At 38.7% G+C, this 25,107-nt stretch overlaps 1 protein-coding gene across 25 annotated transcripts in view; it reads right to left on the minus strand.

Annotated features, from left to right (window-relative positions):
- The window catches only part of ESRRG (estrogen related receptor gamma), a 405,523-nt gene that overhangs the window by 108,631 nt on the left and 271,785 nt on the right, over positions 1–25,107 (minus strand). For 24 of the 25 annotated variants that reach the window (XM_061348551.1, XM_061348560.1, XM_061348565.1 and 21 more), the window contains 2 exons: positions 19,587–20,002; positions 7,137–7,253 (listed from right to left, as the gene is read on the minus strand). In XM_061348551.1, the coding sequence (XP_061204535.1) occupies positions 7,137–7,253; positions 19,587–20,002 (533 nt within the window). Of the gene's footprint in view, positions 1–7,060; positions 7,083–7,136; positions 7,254–19,586; positions 20,003–25,107 lie in introns of those variants that run through there. The other variant, XM_061348574.1, reaches the window with a different exon arrangement.

The following is a 25,107-nucleotide window of genomic DNA, read 5'->3' on the forward strand; positions in this document are numbered from 1 at the left end:
AACAGCTTTGGCCCCAGATCTGCAGATGCTAATATCAAGGAAAGTACATTCACAAATGTGTGGGAAGCCAAGAAATGCAAATAGTTGTCAAATACAGATGTATAAATGATACCACTTTCTCTACATTCACTTCATACTGCCTCTTTTATGATAGTGGAGTAGTATAAATTGACAACTGCAAAACAGATTTGTAACCGGAAAGAGAGAAATCTTCTTTGAAGACTGAGCACAGTGAATTGCTGGGATGTCTGTGTTTCATTCCCAGTGATTATGTGGACCAAAAAATGCTCATAGGCCAGAGCATAAACCAGACTGGCACAACACTGTAACACAAGCACTGTGAGAACTTCTCAAGGCCTACAGCTGGCCTTAGCTGTAGGTACTCTGGTGTGATTTCTAACCCCAGAAAGCATACTCACACCTCCAATATTTGTTTTTCTGAGTATTTTTTAAATGGATGAATAGAAATGCTCATTCCTTGGCCTCACTATAAACACTAACCTGCAGCTGAATAGTTTGTCCTTCCTCATCAGTTACAGAGACCGGATAGTCCTGAGCCATGTTTTAGGGCAGACAAATTGAGCTGTCAGTTCTAATGTGTGAACTGGGCTATCAGGCCACATTTTGGTTAGGAGGAAAGAGGCCTACTTATGAACACCAACAACACTTAGAGATTAGTTTCTAGTGTTTCCAAGGAGATTTAACAGGTCCCAGTATAGATTAAACCAAGCACAGGTCAAATAAAAGAAAGAAAAGGGAGAGCACAGAGACAGAGGGAAATAAAAGAGAGGGGAAGGGAGAAATAAAAGGGAGGGGAAGGGAGAAATAAAAGGGAGGAAGGAAAAGCGAAAAGGTGGAAGGGGAAAAGGAGTGGCAAGGAGAAAGGGAGGGTGGAAAGGATGAAAGGGGGAGCAAAAACGGAGAAAGGAGGGAAAAGAAAAGAAACACTTTGAAAAAAATACCTGCACTAGAAACCAAACTCCCTATACTAAAATATAGTAAAGGGACACTATTCAGAAGAGACTTCAATAGAAGACACGATGTGTTTACTCTTGTTGTAACACAGGAGCTTTATTTAATATCCTGCATTAACGAAGGATCTCCTTAAGTGTAGTATCACAATAGAGAGCATAAGAAATATTATTGAGGTCAATGCCACTCTATTAGCTATCATCCTGTAGAGAAATATTTCCTTTGAATACCATTAGTGCTTTCTTCTTCCCTTTGTTCTAATTTCTGAAGGCAGCAGAAACTAAAACTTCCTCCACAATGATTTCTGCTTTCGTCTTGGCAGACTAATGGTATTAGACTTGTGAGAGAAATTTACCTTGGCAATGTTTATGCACAGGCCTTTTCAAAGGAGATGTTGTGAGGAGGAATCCTATTAAGCAGGCTTTTTCACTAGCCTCAAAACACAGATAACACATTTTTAGTTATAAAGAAAATGGCTTAATTTATTATTTTGAGAGAGAATCCATTAATCTGTTCCTGTGCATATCACGCATCTCTTTACGTAAAGAGTAAAGCTGCCTGTTCTACTTGCTGTATTGGAATCATTTTCATAGATTGCCAAAACCAGAAAGGATCAATATGGTAATTTAATCCAATCTGCTGCTTAACACAAGTCAAAGATGTTCACACAGTAATCTCTGCATAATAAACTCAGTAATTTACACTTTAAAACACACATGCCCCTTTAAGAGGTATTCTTGTATCTGAATTAATTTTCAAATTTGAATTAATGAAATCTCTTAAAGCATGAAGAAAAAATACTTTAGGGAACCCCAATTTTAGCATGTTAAGAAAAAAAATAACTAACATTAACAATCTCATATATTACAGTACCCTGACCATCTCAAATATTCAAGCATTCTAAAAACTGTCAGCAATTGCTTTTATACAGATCAGTGCCAAAGGAAAAAAGATTAAAACATAGAATTTCTTTACACACAAGGCAAGCTCTGACCACTGCCTTAGGCGTGCTGAAGTCACTTTGAGGGACTGTATGAAACCTTTTTATATAAACCAAGTAAACTAATAACTGAGAAGGGTTATGGGCTACTCAGTGGGGAGCTAAGTACAATAGGCTAACTGCACTTCTATGATGGAAAGGTTTATACTCAAGCCAGCACTGACAGCTGATAAGCTTGAAGAGTTTCTGTTCATTTCTTGAGCTCAATGACTACTAATATACCAGCAAAGGTATAAGGTTTACAGACATGAAAAGGTATATAGCTGATTTACCCATAACAGAGACTGCTGAATCTGTCAAACAGCAATCTAACATAGCTAAGCCAGTTTCCATTAATAGCAGGCAAGGATATGGCCTCCCATTTTCAATAGCTGGACTAATTAAGCTGGAGTTCTGCCACTCCTTCTATTCAAACTGGGTACAAAATGACTGATGGTCATTTGCAAAGGCCACCCATTCCTAAGGAAAATACAAACTTACTTATGTGAAGCCACTCAAGTTTTCTGCCATTTCATAATGGTATGATTTATTTTTGAAATAAACTTCAATTTGTTTCCTTATGCATCACCCAGCTATGAACTACACTTACTGAAATAATAAGCAATGCAGATCAGCCACTGCTAACAACCCATAAAACTTCTGAAATCATGCAGGTATCCCAGGTATTGGAGATGAGAGATACATGAGAGACGTTTTGGTGTCAACAGTCCTGTGTTAAGTATGAACTAGCATCTCTCAGAAACAAGAGCTAAGACAGAATACAGTATTTCAGACAGTCTAAAAGCTGTGTTAGTGCCACTCAGTAGGTTCCCCTCTGAAAATTTTAACCTTGCTACAGTGTAGGGACAGATAAAACTGAAGCTATGGCTTTGCCTCCATGGAGAAAATAGAAACCTACAGAATAACCTCTTGGAAGACAGTTATATGAACTCTGCATCTGAAAGAAAAAAAAAATTTATTTTGGAATAATTACTCCAGTGGAATTAGTTCACATGGGCAGCTATAATAAGCTTGAAATAGTATCTTCTATCAGAGACACACGCCTGTAAGGAGTCCCACAGACAGGACATTAAAAGGCATGCATACAGTACTAATGGAAGACTAAAAGTAGAATTCAAGCAGATAGACTAGCAGTAGAAGAATGTCAGTTATCTACCCATGATTTCCCGTATCAACTTACATAGTTTTACATCCAATTTCCTTCTTAGAAAAGAAAACCCAAAACAACCCTTTATTCTCACTCCAGCAAAACAGCTTAAAGAAAATAACTAAAACACCTGATCTTGCACATGAACAGATTTAATTCTACCACTTACAGCAACCACCAAAGTGCGATTAAACAGAACTGAGAACTAAAGTATGTCTTAAAAGTGTTAATTTTTAAAGAGGGCAAATTGTTGTTTCTCCCCCCATCCTCATCCCTTTTAGCATTTGCAATATTATCTAAAGAAATCACTGGAGATATATTTGAAAAGGTTCTCCTTAGAATACACAAGAATTTTTATGTTGTTTCCTCTGTTCTTGTGAATCTGAGAGAATCCACCAAAACACAAGCACAAAGAAACTATTTCAGGAGAAAGAACCAATTGTGATTTTTTTATAGCACTGTCACTCAAAATTGAAAATAGAAAATTGCAAAGTTTCTTCCTTAAGAGTAAAGTGCAAAAAGAGTAAAGTGCATTCTGCTGTGCTGCCAGCAACCTTTACCTAGGAAAAGAAATGAGAATATGACACCCTTGTGTTTATCATGTGCTTAAAAAAGCTCATCGGCACCTCCTGATGGTTTAGTACAAAGCATAACGTATACTCAGAAAAAGTCCATACACCTAGACTGATGTTTTTAAGTAACAGTCCATGGGCTAAACCAAAGTGCTCCTCTGGATCAGTCTGTAGTTAAGTTTCTTGTGCTGCTCAACAGGAGAGGCAGACAGGAGCCAGCACTTCAGTCCCACTCCAGCTCAGCCCAGCGTGACATTGCTTTACCCTTCCTTCTCTAGCTTCTAGTCCACAACTTATAAATTGTTAAGGACCTTGATCTAGGTGCTGCTGCCTATGACCTGCTGCCACCCTTGAGAATATGTACTGGAGTTCCACACTCCACCCTGTATTACATGTGACAAAAATATTCAATTCCCTCCCAGGGTTTGACCCCAAAACTCGGCCCCAAAATCTTAACACCAGGTCTCTTGCAGAAACATTGAATGTTGGATGAAAAGCACCACTATCTTGCCACAATAAATGATTTAACATGCAGCTGTCATAAGGAAGACACTCTATTTGCTGCAAGTGGTTTTAAGGATCTTGTCCTAAAAGCAAAAAATAAAACTCAGGATTTTTTCCCAGACATTGTGATTTCCAGCATGAATTTTATATGACAATTCACAAACTGACTAAAAAGTAATGAAGTCTTTCCAAATGTGAAGGAAAAAAAGCACAATAACTGTTTCACATTGAAAAAAAGCTGTTTGTTGAGGAAAATTTCTAGAAGAAAACTCCCCAGTAACACAGTAAGATTTCTGGAGGTAATGCACACTTCTGCACCTGGCAGATGTGCACTTCTTGTAAAGAACATGATGCTCCACTCAAAGCTGCTTAAACTTGATTTTATTTCAGGTCTGCAACAAAATTTTTTTTGTAAATAGATTTGGGCTGTCAATTTCCAGGCATGCTGTGCCATCAGCATGTAGAGACTGCTGTGACAAACGTGGAGGCTGCAGCAGCAAATTGTATTATAAACTGGTAATTGAATTGAACAGGTTTACATTTGAATAGATTTACTGCAGCATGATCTCTTGACATGCGGCATGGGACTGAAATCCTTGTCTATACATAAAGAAACATTTAAGATACAGCAGGAATTATCTCAGCTCAGTGTAAATTCATGTTAATCAATAAATTTACAGCACCTTACACATGAAAGAAATAAGCATATCGCCTTTCTTCACTCTGTGCATAAAGGATGCAGTCAAAGCCCAAAACTCATCTCCAGACTATCCCATAGTTAAAAACATGACCACCTGCCTCCAAAACTACTTCTAATACGAACAAAAGAGAAGAAATGTCTATTCCAAGTACAGTCCTAAAGATGTACTATAAATCAGAGTGGTTTCAAAAGTAAAAGTGGCCACTAAAGTAGGAAACAAACCAAAACACCCTTGGGTTTTTAGGTTTTCCTATTAGGTAGTAGGTAAGCAATACCTGAAAAAGAGATAAACTAACTCTCCCCTAGATGAAAGACTCAGTAATTAAAGCAGAAATCTGTGTTTTGATAGAAAAACTCACATAAGGTCCCTTCCAAATAAAAGTAGAAGAACTATTATATGCTCAGGAGTGGGGCTAACAAAGGAACCTTCTTTTCAAAGGAATTAGTTATTTTGCCATTTCTTTGTTCAGAAAAAGGTATGTACTTTTAGGGTAAAGAATTTATGAAATTCCAGTTAAGAAAACTTGTGGGGCTGATTTGCATCCATGGACAATGATTATGCATGCAAAAAGCCTGATTCACAATGTGCATCTGAATTGTCTATCTAAACTACCTCAGTTACCAAAATCATATGCAGAAATTCAGTACATCTGTGCACAGTTTTGGTTACTGAGGTAATTACTCATTTGTAGAAGAGCCACATCATTTCCCCATGCAGCTCCAGAAGCTGCACACAGAGTAGACTCTTTAAATATATATGTTAATGGATCTGCAATGGTGCCCTCAAAATTTAAAAGATGTCTAAATTAATTTACCTGTATGCACTGTTGGTACCACTGTTTTGTGTCCAAACAAGTTGCCCGATATATCTGTATATTAGGTTACCAGTGATATGAGGCCTTGACTTACTAAAAGAAGATATTAAGAACCACAGTCCCTCTCACAGAAGATGCCATCCTCAGACATTCCTTTCTTTCTACAGTTTATCTAAGCGTTACAATTAAACCTTTAAGTAACTAGTGGTTACTTAAACCCTCCTAGTGGTCAATTACATGAGGATTTTGGCAAGTAATGAACCCTTCCATCACCACTGGAAGAAAGGGTCAAATCCTGCCGTTCTTACTGAGGTAAAATCCCCACTGAATCTGACAGGAGTTTTGCTCAAGTAAGACTAAGGACAGCAGGATTTGGCTCACAGGATCATAGCATCTGCCAAAGCAGTTGCACAGAACAAGGTTTATTCTTAGTAAGCATAAGCCAATAAGAATATGTCTGTAGGTACGTGATAGACCTAATTTGTCCATCATCTCTCCACCAGTCTATATTCTTGGATTTTAACCTAAGAGCTGTATACTTCAATCTGTTTTAAAATACCATCGAATGATTTGCAAAACCCAGCCATCTGTTAAAGCTAACTTTTTAAGCACTGACAAAGCAAAATTGCATGGAGCTATTTTAAAGCTTAGCACAAAAATACTCTTCACTGAAGACAGTATTTAGAAAACATCACATTTGATTTTATTTTAAAAGCTTATCTAGCTCAGAAGTCCATGACAACTTCTGTTATTCGTTCTTGGTAATAATAGTGCACTATAATAAATATTTTTTTACATTTACCTATTATTCAGTACCTTCAAAATGCAAGTAATGAATTAAGAAGTCAACATATACTTACAGTGAGGGGCAGGGGGCTCTCATATGCTTTAAAAAAAGAAAAAAGGGGGGTGGATTCTCTTCTTTTGTGTGCCATTATTTGCTTCACAGTAGTTACAGTAACTTCAGCAGACATACTCCATATTTATACTTGTTAAAGTGAGAAGCAACCCTTTCGTTTGTCCTGAGCAAATGAAGAGTAACAATGGGGAAATAAGGCAAAGTGTGTGCTTCTGTCAGAACTGGGACAGACTTGACAGTGGATAAGGAACGGAGCCGTTAAGAATTCATGATGGAAAATGAGAGGATATATTCTGATGATTATTCTGTTAGTTACCTACCAAAGGAGATTGGATGCTGGGGTACATTTCGCTGTACTACAGATAGTTAGAAATAATCCAGAGAAGATGAACTGGATACACTGTGATTCCATAGCTTAGAAGCAGACTGTCAGGAAGAGCAATCATACATGAAAATTGCCTTTACAATAGCTGATTAGAACACTCACCAACCTCGCTTCTTTGCTGATTGCCCTACAATTGTTGCTTGTGCTTGCAGAGAGATACATATTGACTTGCTCAGTCTTACCTTCTTTCAGCATTCCAACTTTTAGACACTTCATGAAGCGGCAGGCTTGGCAGGACTTGCGTCTGCGCTTTGTGATTTCACATTCATTCGTTGCTGGGCAGCTGTACTCTATGTTACCTGGAATAGGAAACACAGGAAAAGAGTGGTATTCTCTGACCAGCACAATGGATATATGAGTACGCATGCAATTGATGTTGTGCTTAATCTGGGAATATATCAAGAACAAACAGTGCTATAAAAAGGAAACATCTTTCATGTAAAAATGAAAAGCCAAGTTTAAGGACAGCATTAGGAAGAAATTCTTCCCTATGAGGGTGGTGAGGCACTGGCACAGGGTGCCCCACAGAAGCTGTGGCTGCCCCATCCATGGCAGCATTCAAGACCAGGTTGGATGGGGCTTGGAGCAACCTGCTCTAGTGTGAGTTGTCCCTGCCCCTGTCAGGGGGTTGGAACTGGATGAGCTTTAAGGTCGCTTCCAACCCAAAACAGTCTATGATTATTATTCCTGGTGGAATAACAGGACAAAGAAAATGAATCATTTATAGTCTGTACCAAGACACATGCATTGGCTCCTAGCCTGAGCACTCTTTGTTTCCCTTTTCCCACCAACTCAGTCTTGCTTTGTCTAGAATATGAATAGGAAGCTGTTGTGCTTTACTGTTCAATCAACTGTAACAGGTATCGCAGAGCTTCACCCTTCTTCTTCCACAGCACCAGGCACAGCGTTACCAGGCAGGGCTCTCCCAACTTTGCTGCCACCACATCTAGCACGTTCTACAGCTGCCGCAGTACCTCCCCTTCTCTCTATACTTTAGACAGAGTTCTTGCACTGAGAGGCAGCAGAAGGAGGAGGGTCATTACTACTGAATTATCAGAACTGCAAAAACTGGGCTCATACCTCTGCCTCCCCCAGCCTTCCTTTAGCCTAGAACTAGCTAGATCCTTAAATGTGAGCCCTCCTGGGCAAAACAGTGGCTCTATGGGTTTTGCTACTACTTAGTAAATATTAGCTAGCCTCAAAACTAAAATTAATAAATAAATAAAGCCTAAAGGCAAACGGTTAAAATACAAGAGTCATTTTCTTACAGTTTTTTTAGATCACATCTTTGGGTACCCAAGTCCAAATGGGAGAACATCTGTTCTCTTTTGCCCCAGTATCACTGCATCTATGAGAACATAGAAATCTTAGCTCAGCTTATTCATCTGCCCAGACATGCATCCTATTGCACATGACTACATTCAGTGTGATGAGACTTTGCAGCCATCACAAGTTTCACCAGGAAACTTTTAAATACAGCATCTTCCCTATCAGCCTGTCACATCTTGCTTTAAAGGTATTTCTTTATTTTCTAACCCTTTCTCCCTGTGATTAAGTGCATTAGTATCTTAATGAAAATGCATTCTGTTTATTGCCCTCTTGGGAAGCAAGAGGTCATCACACCAAATGCATAAATTGTCATCAGAGACAGTTCAAGCATAATTGCAATTTTGCTGTTCCAATGTTGGCTGCACTCAGGGTCCATCAAAGTCCCCTGAAACATGTGCAGATTCTAATAATTAGCATTGAGCCTGCCTGGGACCACAGCATTGATGAAATATTTCAGAGTTAATCACACTTTGTAAACACTGATTTATATTGACTACCTTTCTCCAGACTGATGTCTCCTCATTAAATATCACATTAGTGGATTGCAGGATTGCACAAAGACTCAAATGCTCAACAACTGCTAATTCAACAGGAAGTAATACTTAAACCACTTGCATCTACTGAAAATTGGTTAAGTATTTATGATAAAGGAGGTGGTACACGCTGCAATGTGTATCCTGCCAGTACAGCATACTTTGCACAACCTTTGAGAACTTCGTGGGCTTTCTTCCTCCTAAACACTGCTGCACTATTGACTTAACAATGCTGATGAATAAAACAGATCTTGGCATGTCTGAACGCTAATGGTTCTTGGTGACAAAACTCAAACTTCATTTTTGTCTTCTTCCCCTTCCTTAGCTTCTATGAAGAAAGTTGGTTAAGGATACAGTGGGTAGGAAATTCATCACAACAGTTCCTGAAAAACGTCCTTGCAACATGAACTGGTGAAATTGGGAAGTAACAGTTTTGCAAGGATACATAGGAAAGGGTAGTAAGACCAAGCTTAGGAAAAAAACACGCTACCCTTTCACACACTAAGGAGACATTCTTAGTGAGGCAAAACGACTACATAGGGAGACCTTCAAAGACTTCCACAAATTGTATCTAATTAACTTCGTCATATTATATTAATAAATGTATTACTATCCCTATTTAAAAAAAAAAAAAGGAAACAGGGAATCAGAGCTGCTTTGCACAAGATCAAAGATATCTTTGCACAAGGTCAGAAAGGATCTTCATGTAAAACAAGACTGAGATTATAACACAGAACTTCAACCAGCAAAGCTCTCCAGTGAGGCAAGTGGGACACTCCCACTACAGAGTCCTTGTGCAAAGGTGCAGATGACAAAGGTATGGATGTCAGCGCTAAAAAGTAGTATTCAAACCCAGAAAAATACAAGCAAGACTGCTTATTTCCCTAAGTAGACACTTCTAATCCATACCCTGCCATTGCAGTTTTGTGCAAAATCCTCTGAAGTATGGCAAGGGTCTGTAATGTGCAGCACATTGCACAGAGACAACATAACTTATTTTTTCGGCAAATTCTTGCCACCTAAGAACTCTAAAATGAGCTTTCATTCTAATCACTTAAATTCCAGTACTTTAGCTCACAGGGGGGATCTTCCACCAATTCAGGCTGCTTGGCTTTAATGAATTACATTTTACAGTAGATGTTCAATCTTAGCTTTTTATGTTAGCTAAACTTGGAAGATATTGAAGAGTTCCTTCAATGAACTCAGCAGAGTTACAGTAATTGCGTTCATTGCTGCAGCAAAGATTCACATCTTACCAGTGGCCGTAGCTAGTTTCCCAAAGTATTCCAGCATTTTAGAATACTGCTAGACCACAGTAAGAGTTCAAGAGAACTTATCACTTTGTCATCTCTTCATATATGATGCAGTATTTTATCAAATATCCCATGGATAGAGTTAAATTTCTGTTAGTGAGCTTTCCGTAGAAAAGAAAACCCGCATGGAATTCTGTGATGGATATGTACAAAATGTGTTTTACTTAGCACTCAAAGTATTAGTGAATATGTATTTGGTAAAAACCTAAATTTACTGCACAGTGCAGGTCATTATAGCTCTCACAATTTCTTATTTACTTCTATACACCAAGAATAAAGACACAAAGTATTTTAAGAGGTGTTTGAGAATCTGTGCAGCTTCACAGTTACTCTACACCTACCCAGTATGCTCAGACCTGCATTTTATTACAATGAGATAGATTCAGAACGAAGCCCTACCATTTCCTTGTCTACTGCATGATGCTAGAGGCTGGAACTGAGCAGCTAGTAATGCACATTGAGTTTGCCCAGCCCTGTCAACAGCTGTAGAAGTAGCTGTGTTACATAGCAAATAAAATCATCATGGCAGCTCCAAGTCTTTAAACTGTGCTGACAAGAACAATCGAGCAATTTATAATATCTCCTGGCTGGTTTTCAGAAAGGACTGGGCTCTGATTACTTACTTCAGAGTCTTTTGTACAATTAATTTGCAGGCAATATAATTTTCTCACTCTTTAATAGAATCATGCAGCTCTAGCTGATGGAGTAGAAGTGTATATGTAAAACTCCTGCCTGAAGAGCCAGGGGATAATTTGTATATTCCTTTCAGTAGCATAATGGACTTTTACAGTTTGGCAGTTAAAGGGCTGAGCAATGTAAATTAGTATGATGTTTAAAAATAAAAATATATGTCAAATCTTCACTCCCCAAACATGCTGCCCTGTGCTTTAATAATACGATGGGATCTATGTCAATGCAAGTCCCCTTACTCTCTCTTCTTTTAAAAACAGTTCCCTTTTTCTACTCACTTGCGAAACTTTACTATCTCAGGCAAAATATAAGAAAACACTTAAAACACCCTTTGCCTATTGAGAGCAATGTATTCCCTAAAAATATGATGCCATTACATCTTGAGATAGGAGGCGAGTTGCTAACACATACACTGTGTTAACAGGCTTGCTGGTTTATAGACACTTCACTGTCAGATCTTCATAGAATCAGAGAACCATAGAATAGCTAGGGTTGGAAAGGACCTTAAGATCATCTAGTTCCAACCCCCCTGCCATGGGCAGGGACACCTCGCTCTAAACCATATCACCCAAGGCCTCATCCAATGTGGCCTTGAACACTGCCAGGGATGAAACATTCACAACCTCCATGGGCAACCTATTCCAGTGCCTCACCACCCTAACAGGAAAGAAATTGCTCCTTATATCCAATCTAAACTTCCCCTGTTTAAGTTTGAACCTGTTACCCCTTGTCCTATCACTACAGTCCCTAATGAAGAGTCCCTCCCCAGCATCCCTATAGGCCTCCTTCAGATACTGGAAGGCTGCTATGAGGTCTCCATGCAGCCTTCTCTTCTCCACATATCTTCACACATAGCTCAAGGATAAGTGGGCCAAGATACCGTTCTTTCATCTCACAGATGAGTTTTGGAGGTTACTTTAATGAGATGTGGAGTCATAGTATGATTTTTATAGTAGAGGGACTTATTCAATGACTTTACAAGCCAGCTAAACAACTGGACTTAGCCAAGGTTCTCAAAACCATTTTGGCCATTTCTTGCATGGAACTGGTAAGCAACACTCAAGGTAACAGAAGACGAGAAGGAAGAACCATGACAAAGAAGAGGCCACTAAAAGCACTGGGTCTTATGCCTTAGCATCTTATCCCAGATGAAGTTACTGCCATCAACAGTTACAACTTTAGAACCTCACAGGTACAAAGAGTGCAAAGCTGGCTCTATAAACTGGCTCCAGTCCATGTGACAGGCTGAAACAGAGGTCTCTCTTTTCCAGAAATACTGACAAGAATAGAAGCTGCAGACAGCAATTCTTCGCAGAAGCATTATTTTCCTTTTTGCACTGCAACACTCGATATTGTAACACTAAAGACGTAAAAGGATTGCTATGAGCTAATGGAATATGCTCAGAAAATCTCTGGACAAGGGTAAGACATGAGGAAGACTGAGATACAGGGTGCAAACATGTTTGGAAAGACAGACCATGAGCCACTTATAAAAATAGGAGGAATGTCAAAGATACCAGTATTGAAATTTTTGATATGTGGGAACTTAGGTCCAGAAGAAAAAATAAAAAGGGAAAAAAAAAAAAAAAAAGGTAAACCAACAGAGGAGAATTATTTATTCTTTCAGTGTCATAATTTTGTGCTGTAGTCAGCTCACAAAACCATGTTTCAGTATCTCTATCTATATTCAATAATGTCCCATTTTTCTCCCAAACTTTCTCCTTGAGCTTCTGTAACCTGCTACACTTTTTCCAAGAACTTGTATTTAAAAAGCAAATGTTATTATTCCTAATAGAGGCTATTGCACCACTGGATTTCAGTCTTTCTGCAGTAACATTTACCCCAGGTACCACCTTCATTGTTTTTTCCTCGGTGACAGACCCAAAGGAATACACCTGCTTGTCTGTGGACTCTGGAAAATGAAAGGTGGCCAGGATTACAGCTGTAGGTCCTATGGGAATTAACAAAAGAGAAGTCTTTTGAAGAGAGACCGAAGAATCTAAACCAACACAGAGTGCACTACACTACGTTAGGTCACGTTTTGATATATAACCCAGTCAGAACAGAAAAAATAGTTCCTGAGTGTTGCGATTTGAGAGAAACTGAGAATTGGGTGCTTTTGGAAATAAAGAGTCATGGGGTAACTTGGGGAAAGAAGGATACAGAAAAAGTCCCAGATGGACTTAAAAACATCTGTGATGTTTATAGGTCTTAGCAAAGCTGAACAGAGGAAAGTAAAATTACTTTCTCTCAGGTTAAAGCTTCAGCTCTTGCAGATTCCCTTTCCCCAATCTGCAGTCAGAACTCACCTGAATTTAAGTATAAGTAAATATTTTTACAAGTACGAGTAATCTTATCAATAAGGTTTCAGAAATGGGGTCAGGTTGGAAAGAGGTTGGATTTGACCCTAACTGAACCCAGTTTGTGTTGACAGATCTTTCAATGGATTCACCTGATACTGTGGATAGCACTATGAATTATAGACCTATGAATTCTCCTGCATGTCATCTGCAGCTGATGTTGACTGTATTCACCATTCCTCATGACTTCAGAAACAATACTGCATAGGCAGTTACAGAACATGGTTCCTAAATATCTCAAATATGTTTTTGTTTTTAATGGTAGGACCATGCATGAAGGATTATGTCTATGCCCCGGTTCCTTGTGTTGCCTTTCCTGTTACAGTAATAAAATCAGGAGAAGCAGCTAGTGTGTATATATATAATAAATATATGGTTTAAGATGGTATTTGACAGACTGACATAGCCAGCTCAAAAGTACATTTTAAATGAAATTACTATATTGAGTTGCTTAAAAAAAGTGTATTATGTTACTGAACTATAATATATTCAGAACTTCTAAAATGTACGGTTTCTTTCTTTTTCTTTTATTCCTAGAAAGCCACATCAATGGAGATTTAAAATGAAAATGTAAACACTATGCTAGTTCATCTGACTACATGACATTTTTGCATCAGACTGTAACTTCATGCAGATGGGTTTCCAGCATCATGAAAACACTGCAATTTTCAGTATGGAGGCACTACTGCTGGAGTCAACTTCTTTATCTTCAACAGAAATTAAGGGCATTTGGGTCATCTTAAGAGAGAATCAATGCTTTGAGGACGCACAAAGAACCAGTCTCCTGCCACCCGACAGTCACTGAAGAGTTGTCCAAGTCAGAAAGGCAAAACCTGTATTTTGTTCCTACTGGTATGCTATCTACGCTGATTTTGATACATTCTACCAAGGTAGCATGGAAAATTGTCATTGCTTGTTTATGAACACACAGAACATCTCAGTCTGCAAAGCTGCAAACCAAACATTGAAATAAATCACTTGCTGTGTCTTCATGTCTCTAGTTTTGAATAGACAGAGCTTCATAAGTAGGCTGGAAGCTTTCAGAGATGTTTATAACCAGAAAGATATGCTGCTTACAAACAGTGCTGGGGGGGGGGGGGGGGTATATATAAATAGATACATATATATATGGTATACACATACATATATAAACACATACATACATACACATATATATACACACGCACCCTAGACCAGTACTATTTGTAAACAGTGTATCTGAGTTTTTCTCATAGGTTTGAAATAGCCATGCCCAAAACAGGATGCTCATTCTTATTTCCTAATAATCTAAATGCAGCATACAACTTACAAGGCTCTAAGGAAAGCAGAGACAGTAAAAAGGAGAGAACCATCTGTACACTTTTAAACTTCTCTCTGGTTTTCAGATTTCAGTGTGGTTATATTTTATTGGCTTACCTTGTTTAGCTGCCACAATTACACAATGACATTATGACAGGACTAAAAGACATGTTGGAAGGAATGAAAAACACTTGCTAGTTTGGTTAGCCCATAGGAACAGAGAAATCAGGGGGAAAGGAAAGGTAGCTGTCACTGCTTACTTAAAACCTTATTTGAAAGAAATGCTGATACACAGACTTTCACTTACATAAGGAAGGTGAATGATTTCATCAGGTAATGATGGATTCATGGGACATTTAGTGTTAGGTTCACTGGAGGGCTGGCATCTTTGCACCAGAACCAAGGTCCAAAGACTACTGCATCAAGATGCAAGCCTCCACCCTACCTTCTTATAAAAAACCTTATAATTTTAGCTACCAGTAAAGATGCTGAAAAGCCATAAAATCTTACTTAATTTCCTTCCATTTCCTCCACAAAAATGACGTGTAGTGCTACAGAGGTCAGCTTTGAGAGATGCAATTTAACCTTTGGAAGCCACTTCAGTCATGGTCAACTTCAAAACAAACTTTAGGTTGCCTTATCTGAATTTACATAGCTAGTTCTAACTTTCCTGATTAAAAACTTCTTGATTTAAAAAACAAAACAAAACCAAACAAAACCAAAACAAAACAAACAATTTATTGCAAGGCATTTGTATATTTATAGATCCAGTTGGCTCAGTAACGAGTACACACTCTAAAGAGGGTTGAAAAACCTGAATGCTAAAGGGAGTAAAAACAACTCTGAGTAACCAAAAAGGTGAACAAAGTACCAAGCAGTTTAATCTAGCTCCTAGTCTGGGCAGGCTTCACAGACCACAGAAAGTACACTACTGCAGAACTGTGGAGCTGAAGGCATAAAATGAGATGACAGTCTTGGTGAGTTCACATAATCACACAAAAGACAACAGTATTCCCAAGATGGAATATTTCTTGCTTTTTTTAGGAGACATGGATAGGCAAGAACTCTTAAGGATAAAGGCACTGAATGAGACAGGGAGGGTATGATTCCAGGGCTACTTACTACCTATTGCTTTACTCACCCTGTGTATAAACATAAGATTTCTGCCTCAGTACTGCTCATCCAACAGTTTTTTTTCCTTACAAATAAACATAAACAAAAGAAACCCCAAACAAACAAACCAAAGCCCAAGAACAACAAGGGCTATTAAATGCAAAATGTTTCAGCCTCTGTGGGAAAACATTAAACACTGTCCAAAGCAAGCTCTGACACATTTGCAACAAGCCTTATGAAGAAGGCAACCTATCAATGCATAGGCTTTTTACACAGTCTCTTCATGCTAGTTTAAAGAGTCCAAAGATGACAGTCCTGAAGATTTAGAAGGGGAAAGCAAGAACATTGTCTAGATGCAGTCCATTACTTTGGAAAGATAAAGGCTAAAAAATAAAACAAAGTAATAAACTGTCTTTGAATCTCTTAAGTCCCATCATCCTCCTACTGAAAGCAACAATACCATTTCAGTCTGCTCACAGAAATGTTTAAGTTACAGGCACTGAAAAATTGCATATTATTAATGCAAAATATGTACTTACTGGTCTTTCTGATGACTGAGCAAATAATGAGACATGTATTTACACTGAATAGTCATCACAAAATATCTAGTAAGTACAAGAGCTCTGTGCTGAACACAAGACTTTGCACCCAGCTGAAAAGCAAAAATGCTGTTTTGCTCTCCTTTTAATGAACACGTGGGAGTTTCCAAGATAAGGCAGCAGCACAGCAAAAACTGTGGAGAGACCCTAAAACTCAATGGACCTCTAACTATTTTTAGACATTGCTATTTTCTCCTATGGCTGATGTTAAGCCAGTTTCGGGGAGATTTGGCTGTGTGTGTATTTCTGTGAGACGTCTGCAATCAGCCACCACGTAAATTATCCCAGAAGCAAACAGAGCTGCAGCTGAGTACTAGGCTGAGCAGAGAACATCCAGTTCTCCCAACCCTGATGTGTCACAAAAAGGGGGCAGAACATCATCAGATTCTACTATGACCTAAGAACACACTGGTTTTATATATTCAGCTGCCTTTTTTGGTGGGTTTTCTTTTGGGGTTTTGGCCAGCTAATTTCTTGTTTCCAATTTTTTTTCTAACATCATTGATTTTTATTGTAATCTATGCATTCCTTAACCACAGCCCCAAATACATGTTTGTGCTATGTTAAAATATATATTTCAAAAAAGACAAAATTACTCCTTATTCAAGACAGGGTTAATTTCATCTCTTCACGTTTAAGAAAATTAGCAGGGACTGCAAGAGGCAGTAAGAGGGGGAAGAGACATCCATCAGCCAGGAAAAGACGTTTTTAGACTAAATTACCTGAAAGGGAATGATAATCTCCATTACCCTTAAAAACAGGTGTAACCTCTACATTAGAGTGATATTCACCTCATGTAAGGGGCTGCTAGGCACCCTGTGATGCACTTTGTCATATGTCGGATGCTGGTGGTGTACAGATACTGCACAAGCTGCCTGTGGCTTTCAAAAGACACCTCTCAAATGGAAAGAATTGAAAGACTCCCATTGACTTAGCGGGAAGGACACAAGAGCTCACGTGAACACAAGATGTGCTTCATAATCTAACTTCACCAGCTCAGCCTTGAGCTCACTGAAGTCAGGGCAGTTTTGCCCATGACTTCAACAGGAGCAGCACTTTGGTTCTATGAGTCTGAGCTAATTCAGTAACATGAATGATAAACAAGAAAGTTCTGGGAAAAGTCAAACATTCATTTTCACTGAATCTGTAAGTAACACATCACAATTATTAGCATTTAAAATAAGCATTTCTTTAAGCCAGGACATGTTATCCTTACAAATGCGCAGTTATAGTATTTAACACTTCAGGTAATCTGGTTTACTCTTCCGTACTTATAAATTTCTTGGGATTTTTTGTTTCCCGATTTTCTTATTTGCAGTTATGCAGCAACCTTTAAAACAGACAGAGAAAGAATGTGGTATGAACGAGGAAGTGAAGTGATACAGGGAAGAATGACATCCAGGAACACTGAGACTAAATTCTATCATCGACAGCAAAGAAATCTCAGGGGAATTATTCTTCACACAAGCTTCAAGGTAGGATCTGCCCATGCAAAACATGAGTAATTTTTTCTTTTATACTTCTTGCCACCGACCACAATCCATGGTTTGATTCACCCAAATAAGTAGCTTCCATTACTTTGGATGGTATCAGAAAACTCTTAGTAGATCTGTGAGTTTAGTCAGCACCATTTCTGAAGATGCTGACATGACGTTATGATGGTAACAAACTTCCTATTCTTAGTTTCCTCATTACTGCTTTTCCACTTGATGTTTGGTTTTGCCTTACTGTGTTATTTTTTCCTGTCTTCACAGCACTGTCACCTGCTGATGCAGCAAGCGCTCTAACCACACTGAGACTGTTGGTACAGCTGCCAGTTCTATCTTGAGCTGTGTGGCCAAGTCCAGGATGCTAATCTGGATAACGACGTCCCTGTCTTGTGCTTCCACGCCCAGAAACTTGCTGTCTATGGTTCAGTGTAAAATTGCAGGCTACCCATTACTGACAGAAGTCAACACTTCCATCAGCTGACATTTCTGTGGCTCAAAACACAACTAAAATAACCATGCATCAGTTCAGTTCTATAGGACAAGCTATCACACAGCAGTTAAATACCATTTATAACAACAGACTTGCCAGTTGAAGTTCAGCAAGCACAAAATACAAATTGCTCACTAGAAACATTTTTTTGAGGTTTTTGGAAAATTTTCTTGAAGGTCAAGTGAAATCACCTCTTTTGTTTTTTTCCACTTTTTCCAACACAAAGATTTGAAATGAGCATACTGTTACTGCCCATTTTACATACGAGTCCAGGCCACTAGGAATCTTCACAGGTATGTTTGTTTACTAGCTGCAAACATTATAACATTTCCCTTATTAATTTTACTTTACATATTGGAAGTGCTGTATTTAAGAAATCTTGATAAAATGTTTCAAACTTTGGGTTATATGAAATTATAATCTGAAATCAACTTTATTATCCTTAACATAACCATTTTCTAAAAAGAAAAGTATGCCATTGGATTGCATTGTCTTCCCTGAGAATTCCAGGTGCTCAACATCTATGAAAATCAAGCAGGTTTGATTGAAGAGCTTAAATTTAGATTTAGCAACCTAATTTTAGTCCCTGAAGTTTGAGTTTAATTTAATGTGACACTATATTCCTGTACAGGCCAAGCTTGGCCTCATGTTCTTTAAATAAAGCACCTCCAATTATACTCAAAAGAATTATATCTAAATCAAAGTAGAAAGTCCTTTTGTCTCCATTGGTTCTGATGCTAGAACAAGGGGTTATGAAAATTATCCCGTTCGTACTGATTTATGACAAAATATGTGGTGTATTTGTAACAGGTATCGAGAGCAGATTAGTACAAAGTACTGGGCAGATATCAAAAGCTGCCAGCTTATGCTCCTTAGAATGTGATCTTATAGATAGTTGTTGAACCTGTTTAAGGCCACTGTCTATCACACTGACCAGTTATTCATACACTGATATTCACAAAGCACTACACCATTGGATCTTGTTCCAATTTTAAATGTACTAGTGTTTTAACCAAAATAAACTGGATTTCTGTAACAATTTCCAGTACGGTAGTGGTATAACTAGGAGCAAAACGCAAGCGTGATCCCTGTGTGCCAGCCACAAGGTGTGCTCAAGAGGCATCCATGACAACCTTTGGAGTTTTCTACTCAACAATCATTTATGGGAGTCCATGAGAAACTCATACAGAAAACAAACCTGAACGTGCACCAGACGTCTTCAATGTTTTTCTATTTTTAGCAATCAAAATCAATGTGGCTTCTTTCCCAAAGAAGCCTTTTCATGAGTAACTTCTGTAGGACTAAACACTATGAAGAATGAAAAGATATAGCCTGAAGTCCTAACAGGGTTGAGTCGAGGATCACACTATTTTACTTAGAGCAAAAGAGAGAAAAGAAGCTTAAAGAACAACCAACCTTGAATTGTCCTCTTGAAGAAAGCCTTGCAGGCCTCACAGGAAGCCACTCCATAGTGGTACCCTGATGCAATGTCACCACACACCAAACAGAGTCTTTTGGGCATCGAGTTCAGCATATATTCACACTTGGTCTGTGAATCTTCAGCGATGGTACTGGAGCAGTCGTCATACCGTTTCCTGACTGGCCCGTTGCCCCCAAGCCCTGTGGCTGAAGGGTAGAGGGGAGGTGAGTCCAGCCCGTTCTGATGTCCATTCATGGTGGAACTGTAGCTCCCGCTGGCGTCTGAGGAGCCACCGGGGCTGTGGTGGTTGATGCTGTCCGTCAGAGAGGCAGGGCTCGACGGTTCCGTCTTGATGTACGACGAACAGCTAGAATCAATGTGTCGATCTTTGCTTGACATTCTGCAGAGAAGCCTGTAGTGGGGAGAGAGAGAGAAAGAAGAATCTGTGTATTAAAGACAACACTCTTTAACGCTGCTCTGTGGAAGAGTTACGGACTGCACATCGTTCATTCATTAGTCAATACCTCTTGTTCTACAAGAAGGTAATCAGCATAAGGGCATGACAGAGCTTTGTCAAAGCTCCAGACAGGCAGTAAACAAAAACCTTAAAGAGACCAAATCCATCTGTTGTCCCCTCCACCTGCCCTCTAGGCTACGTGTCAACTTCGCATCAACTCCGGATTCTGAACTTGTCATCTAGCGAGTCAAAAAATTAAGGAAATCCCATTAGATGACTTGGCTACTAAACGTCATCTTTCTGCCATCACTACTTTCCTTATATATAAATCCCATCACTATGAGGAGCAAATAATTCCGAGTCTGATCACATAAAGGTTCTGCTCTGTAATTGATATTTGTCAAGACCCTAAACTAACACATATCCATCATCTATTGATCTGATCCCAGAACTGAAGAGCAAGTCTTTATTTCCCTTTATTAATACTGCTTTATTATACATACAGCTATTTAGCAACACAGTAGCACACCAATGGGAAACTCTAACAAATTATTAAGGCTGGACTCCATTTTCACAAAATCTAAGTGAAATGATTCATCAGCTCTCCCTGCAATTACTTTCCAGCCATTATCTTCAGACTAACGAGTAATAACTATGCTACTATCCCATATATCTGCAGCTCTATAGCAATGACATTTTACATGTTCCACTCTTGGATTAAAAAATAAACCCAACATATATTAGAGGAAATTTTAGATAGAAGTTTGTCTTTCAGAAGGTGAGAATCCTACTCCTCAGTTCTAACATTTTCAGAATTAAACATTTCAAACAAAGCCATGTAACACTTGATTTGACAAATTAGTGCTTTATATGGGAGAGGGAGGAACCTTCTTTGTCTAGTCATCCCAATGATTTTTCTTGGTTTTAAACATATTTTAGGGAGAACAAAGGACAAAAATAATAGTTAGAAAGCTCCAAACCAGATACTATCTTCATTTTCTCCCACTGTGATTATAAGACCACAGTAGCAAATGGCCTACTCAGCATTTTCCTGACAGTAAACTCTGAGGCTGCCAAAGTATAGGTGACAGAGATATGAGCATTTCTCTAGAAACATTATCAGCAGAAAAGCAACGACCCCATAAGGCCACCCACTCAGACCTACAGATTCATGTTTTCAAAGCAAACGCATGAGGCCAGACAATCTGACTGACTTAATTTTCCAAAGTCATTTTTGAGCTCTTGCTTTCACTTTTTCACCTTTCTGTGTATAAAGTAAAATAACAAAAATAAAATCAATTTCTGCTTCAAGATCTGGAATCAAGCTCACCAATGGAAAAACAGGCATAAATCCAGAGAGTTTGCTTCCTTTCCAATGAGAGAAACAAAGATCAAAGCCTGAGCCTTCATTAAAGATGCCCACTTAGGATGAAATTTACCCTAAAATCAGTGCCCACAGATCTTATTTAGGACCAATCAATTGCTGTGATTTCTACTGTAAAATACTACTGGAAACAAATGATACGTGAATTTGGGAAACAGACAAACCGATGAACAGTAACGTTACCATCCACACTTAAGACCAGTATTTATTTGGGGAGGTAAAAGGAGAGAGCTATCTGGTGCCAGTAAATAAACCAAGGAAATGGGAAGGTTAAAGCTGTGAAAATATCTTATTACACTGGACCACCTGCTTGTGTTGTCCTTTCTTCAAGAACTGGAAGGGGGCGGGAGGGAAATCCCCTAGCCAGCCTGCAGTAGCGTGTGCCTTTTCTTCTGCATCTGCTGCCTTGTGGCCGTCACTGTTAATGAGTGCTGTAATTAATAGACAGCTCTCTCTTGTCTCTTTAGTTGCACTCTGGGCTAAGCATTTTTCTCAAGTCAATGTTTGAAAGAAAACGGGTCGGCACTGACTTCCAGCAGCTCTGTGAACTTCATTTAATTTAGAGTACTTATACCACCCCTCCACTTATTACCTTATAATTACTGGACTGCTCTCACATACATTATGATCTTAGACTAGAGTTAGAAGTTATGAGGGTACTAAAACACGGTGTCTCCATCTCCTCTCTCTTTGACACTGAATTTTATATAGCTATGATTAAAAGCATCAATTAACTTTCACATTCCACCAACTTATTTTGTATATTACTTTTCTATACACTAACAGCAAGGTGCTTTCATTGACTAAACAGGTAGTTGATCTTCTTTTTACCTCCCATCTGCGGAGACTCCACATACAGTCTCAAGAGTCTCCACCTACAGCTTGATGGCATGTTCGTGCCTAAGACACCCATTGCTGGTTTGGTTTTCTCAGATTTGTGCGACAATACACTCAAATGTCACCCTTCCCTTCCCATAAAAACCATTGGCAATTATGTGGTTGTCCAAATGCGCCTTGTTTTAGCTGGTGCAAAAGCAGCTATCTCCCACTCCAAGCAGTCAGAACCAACATACAATCTCAGTTGTACAAGCATTATTTCATCACCAGTGTTGCTTAGGCTAAAGCTAGTCTGCTGATGCTTCTGAAGTAGCAGTTGCTAGTACTAACCAAGATAGAGCTGCTTTTGTCTACAGCTTAAACAATATAGTCTTGATTGGCGCATGCTGGCAAAGCACAAATGCAATTAAAACATTAACCATTCCAAAGAAAAGCGAAAACAACAGCCCCTGACTCTGAGGACAAAAACTTTCCCAGTCCCCCAAAGGTGAAGCAGAGGAAGTCTGGGTACTAGCTGTGGGTGGGCAACAGACACCTTCAGCTTTCCCTCCTTTGTTACTGTACCACAGCTTGAACAAAAGTAATTCAAGAGCCATCTTACATGGATGGCAGGTGTGACCACCATCAAATTATCATGCTGAACACTTGGAATAATGCCTAAGCCAGATCTCTGTAAAATCCCTCCCTCAGTTCCCTCCTAATTACTACTTAGCTCGTTACACTGAAGAATTCCTAGACACCATTGCATTATAGTCTAAAACTACAGTTGGAGTTTAATTCTCTCTTCCTCTCAGAGTCTGAAATTCTACAGCTCTATTATTCAAGCCTGAAATATTCACAACTATCTATAAATTCAATTGTCAGCCAGTGGGTTTTATTCTAGACCTCACTTCAATCTAAAATTAGAGGCACTAAAATTCACATTAACTCTAAGAGGAATGTAGTGAATAAGACTTCATTTCAAAGGAACACCTTTTTGTCAGAAAGAGCTATTTTCAAGATGATGGCTTTATCTGCATTCAGAGAGAATAAGCCCAATTCCACATTGTGCTGTTAATGCAAAATTTTTAGGTCACATTGGATTAATAAAAATCTAAATTTAGTTAAGGTTTATGAATAGAAATAACATGTGTCATATAAAAACGTGCAGTATTTATTTTAAAGCCTTGGTGGGGTTGTTTTTTTTCTTTACTAGATCTTAAGTCAAATAAATGGCAGCTCTCTTTGGGATGAGCTGTTCTAAGGTTAAGTTTTCTAACAAATGGTAGCTCAGTAATTTTAGGGAAAATACCTAATTGGCTCTAGAAGCATTTCCATGCCCCTATACAAGAGAAACCACACAGGGAGCTGCAAGCCTTGAGTAATATGCAGTATATAGCATGCCTCTACACATCTCTACTAAATTTACTTCACAACTACTCTGCTTAAGTTAAACCTGAAGCCAGTCACTGCTGACGAAAAGGTACAATGAGAGATCACTTCAATATGCAACTCCTGCTTTAAACAATAGTGAATAAATTGTAATGCTATGTGCTTATGAAAGGTTGAATATATTAAGAATTTATTAATGCAATCACATTTGTATTTCCATCTACCTGCCACATTACTAATGATATTGACAGTGCTGACACTGGTTAAATCAGTATCAATAGACAAGAGGAGTGCAAAAATTAACTGCATCTGATTACAGTATATAGCCTTAAAAAAGAAAGCCTTCCCACTCGAGTTACTGGGAGCTCTTTATATTCCATCCATAAATGCAATTGGTTTAGAAATTTACTTTTTCCCCTCATATCCCTTCTTATCAATACCTAAAGGAAGTCAAAACAACATGCCAATACTTCATAAGCCGTAAACACATTTCAGGCTCACTTTTACAGTAGGAAAAGCTCTGCTTATAGCATCATTCACTACTTCAGAGCTGCACTGGTGCTTTCAGTGATATTAATAATTAGTCACAATAATTAGAGTGAGCACCTTTATTGTAGACCAACACAAAAGTCTGGTTTTACCTGCACATGAAGTTTCCCTTTTCTTGAAGAGAGAATTCCCTGTAAGTAGAAATGTCAGAATAGGTTGCTAGCAGTTGACATTTTTAATGACAGCCACTACATGGGAGCATCAGCGAGGCAATGCTATTATGCACACCTAGGAACTTTTTACACCACCAGTGCAATCCATCTGATCTTCCTAGGATACATCCTGCTGACTCACATAGATGTCAACCAAAAAGGTCTTGTTATCCTCAAGTGTTAACTATGGAAATAAATGCATGAAAGAAAGTCTTAGTGTAGGTGACACAGTTAAGTCTATAGCAGAGACAGGAATGGAAGCCAGCTCCCTGCTTTGACCATAAAGATCACATTCCCTCTCATGTACCGTGCTTGCTTTCGGTATCTTTTCACGGGTCTACACCAAAATCAAAAGGCAGAAAACAGTGCAGCATGTTCCAGCTGATTTCCCATACTCTGCTTCTCTGAATGTAAGAGGACAAAAATGTTTGTGAGGAAAGAAATGAAAACATTGTTTCTTGCTTCAGCACCCATGGCAACACCTTAAGACTCTCACTGTGTCCTATTAAAGAGCTGAGTAACAATTTCAGCTGAGCTGCTTTACACTGAGCTTTTTTTTTTTTTTCTGCTTCAGCTAATTGCACTCTAGTAAAGTGGCAAAATGTGAATCACTTAGGAAAATGGGCACCAGCTGCTATTGTCAGAGAATGGAGATGCCAAAGAAAAGGAAAGCGACTGAATGAAGTGTCATGTCAGAAATCAACGGTGCAACGTGTGATTTGAGAAAACATGACTACTTTACAGAGACAGGGTGTCATTATGGCATC

Source organism: Neopsephotus bourkii, unplaced genomic scaffold (assembly GCF_033783945.1).
Source record: "Neopsephotus bourkii isolate Nb327-2 ecotype Australia unplaced genomic scaffold, CSIRO-AGI_Nbou_v1 NB_360, whole genome shotgun sequence".
Classification (NCBI taxonomy): domain Eukaryota; kingdom Metazoa; phylum Chordata; class Aves; order Psittaciformes; family Psittacidae; genus Neopsephotus; species Neopsephotus bourkii.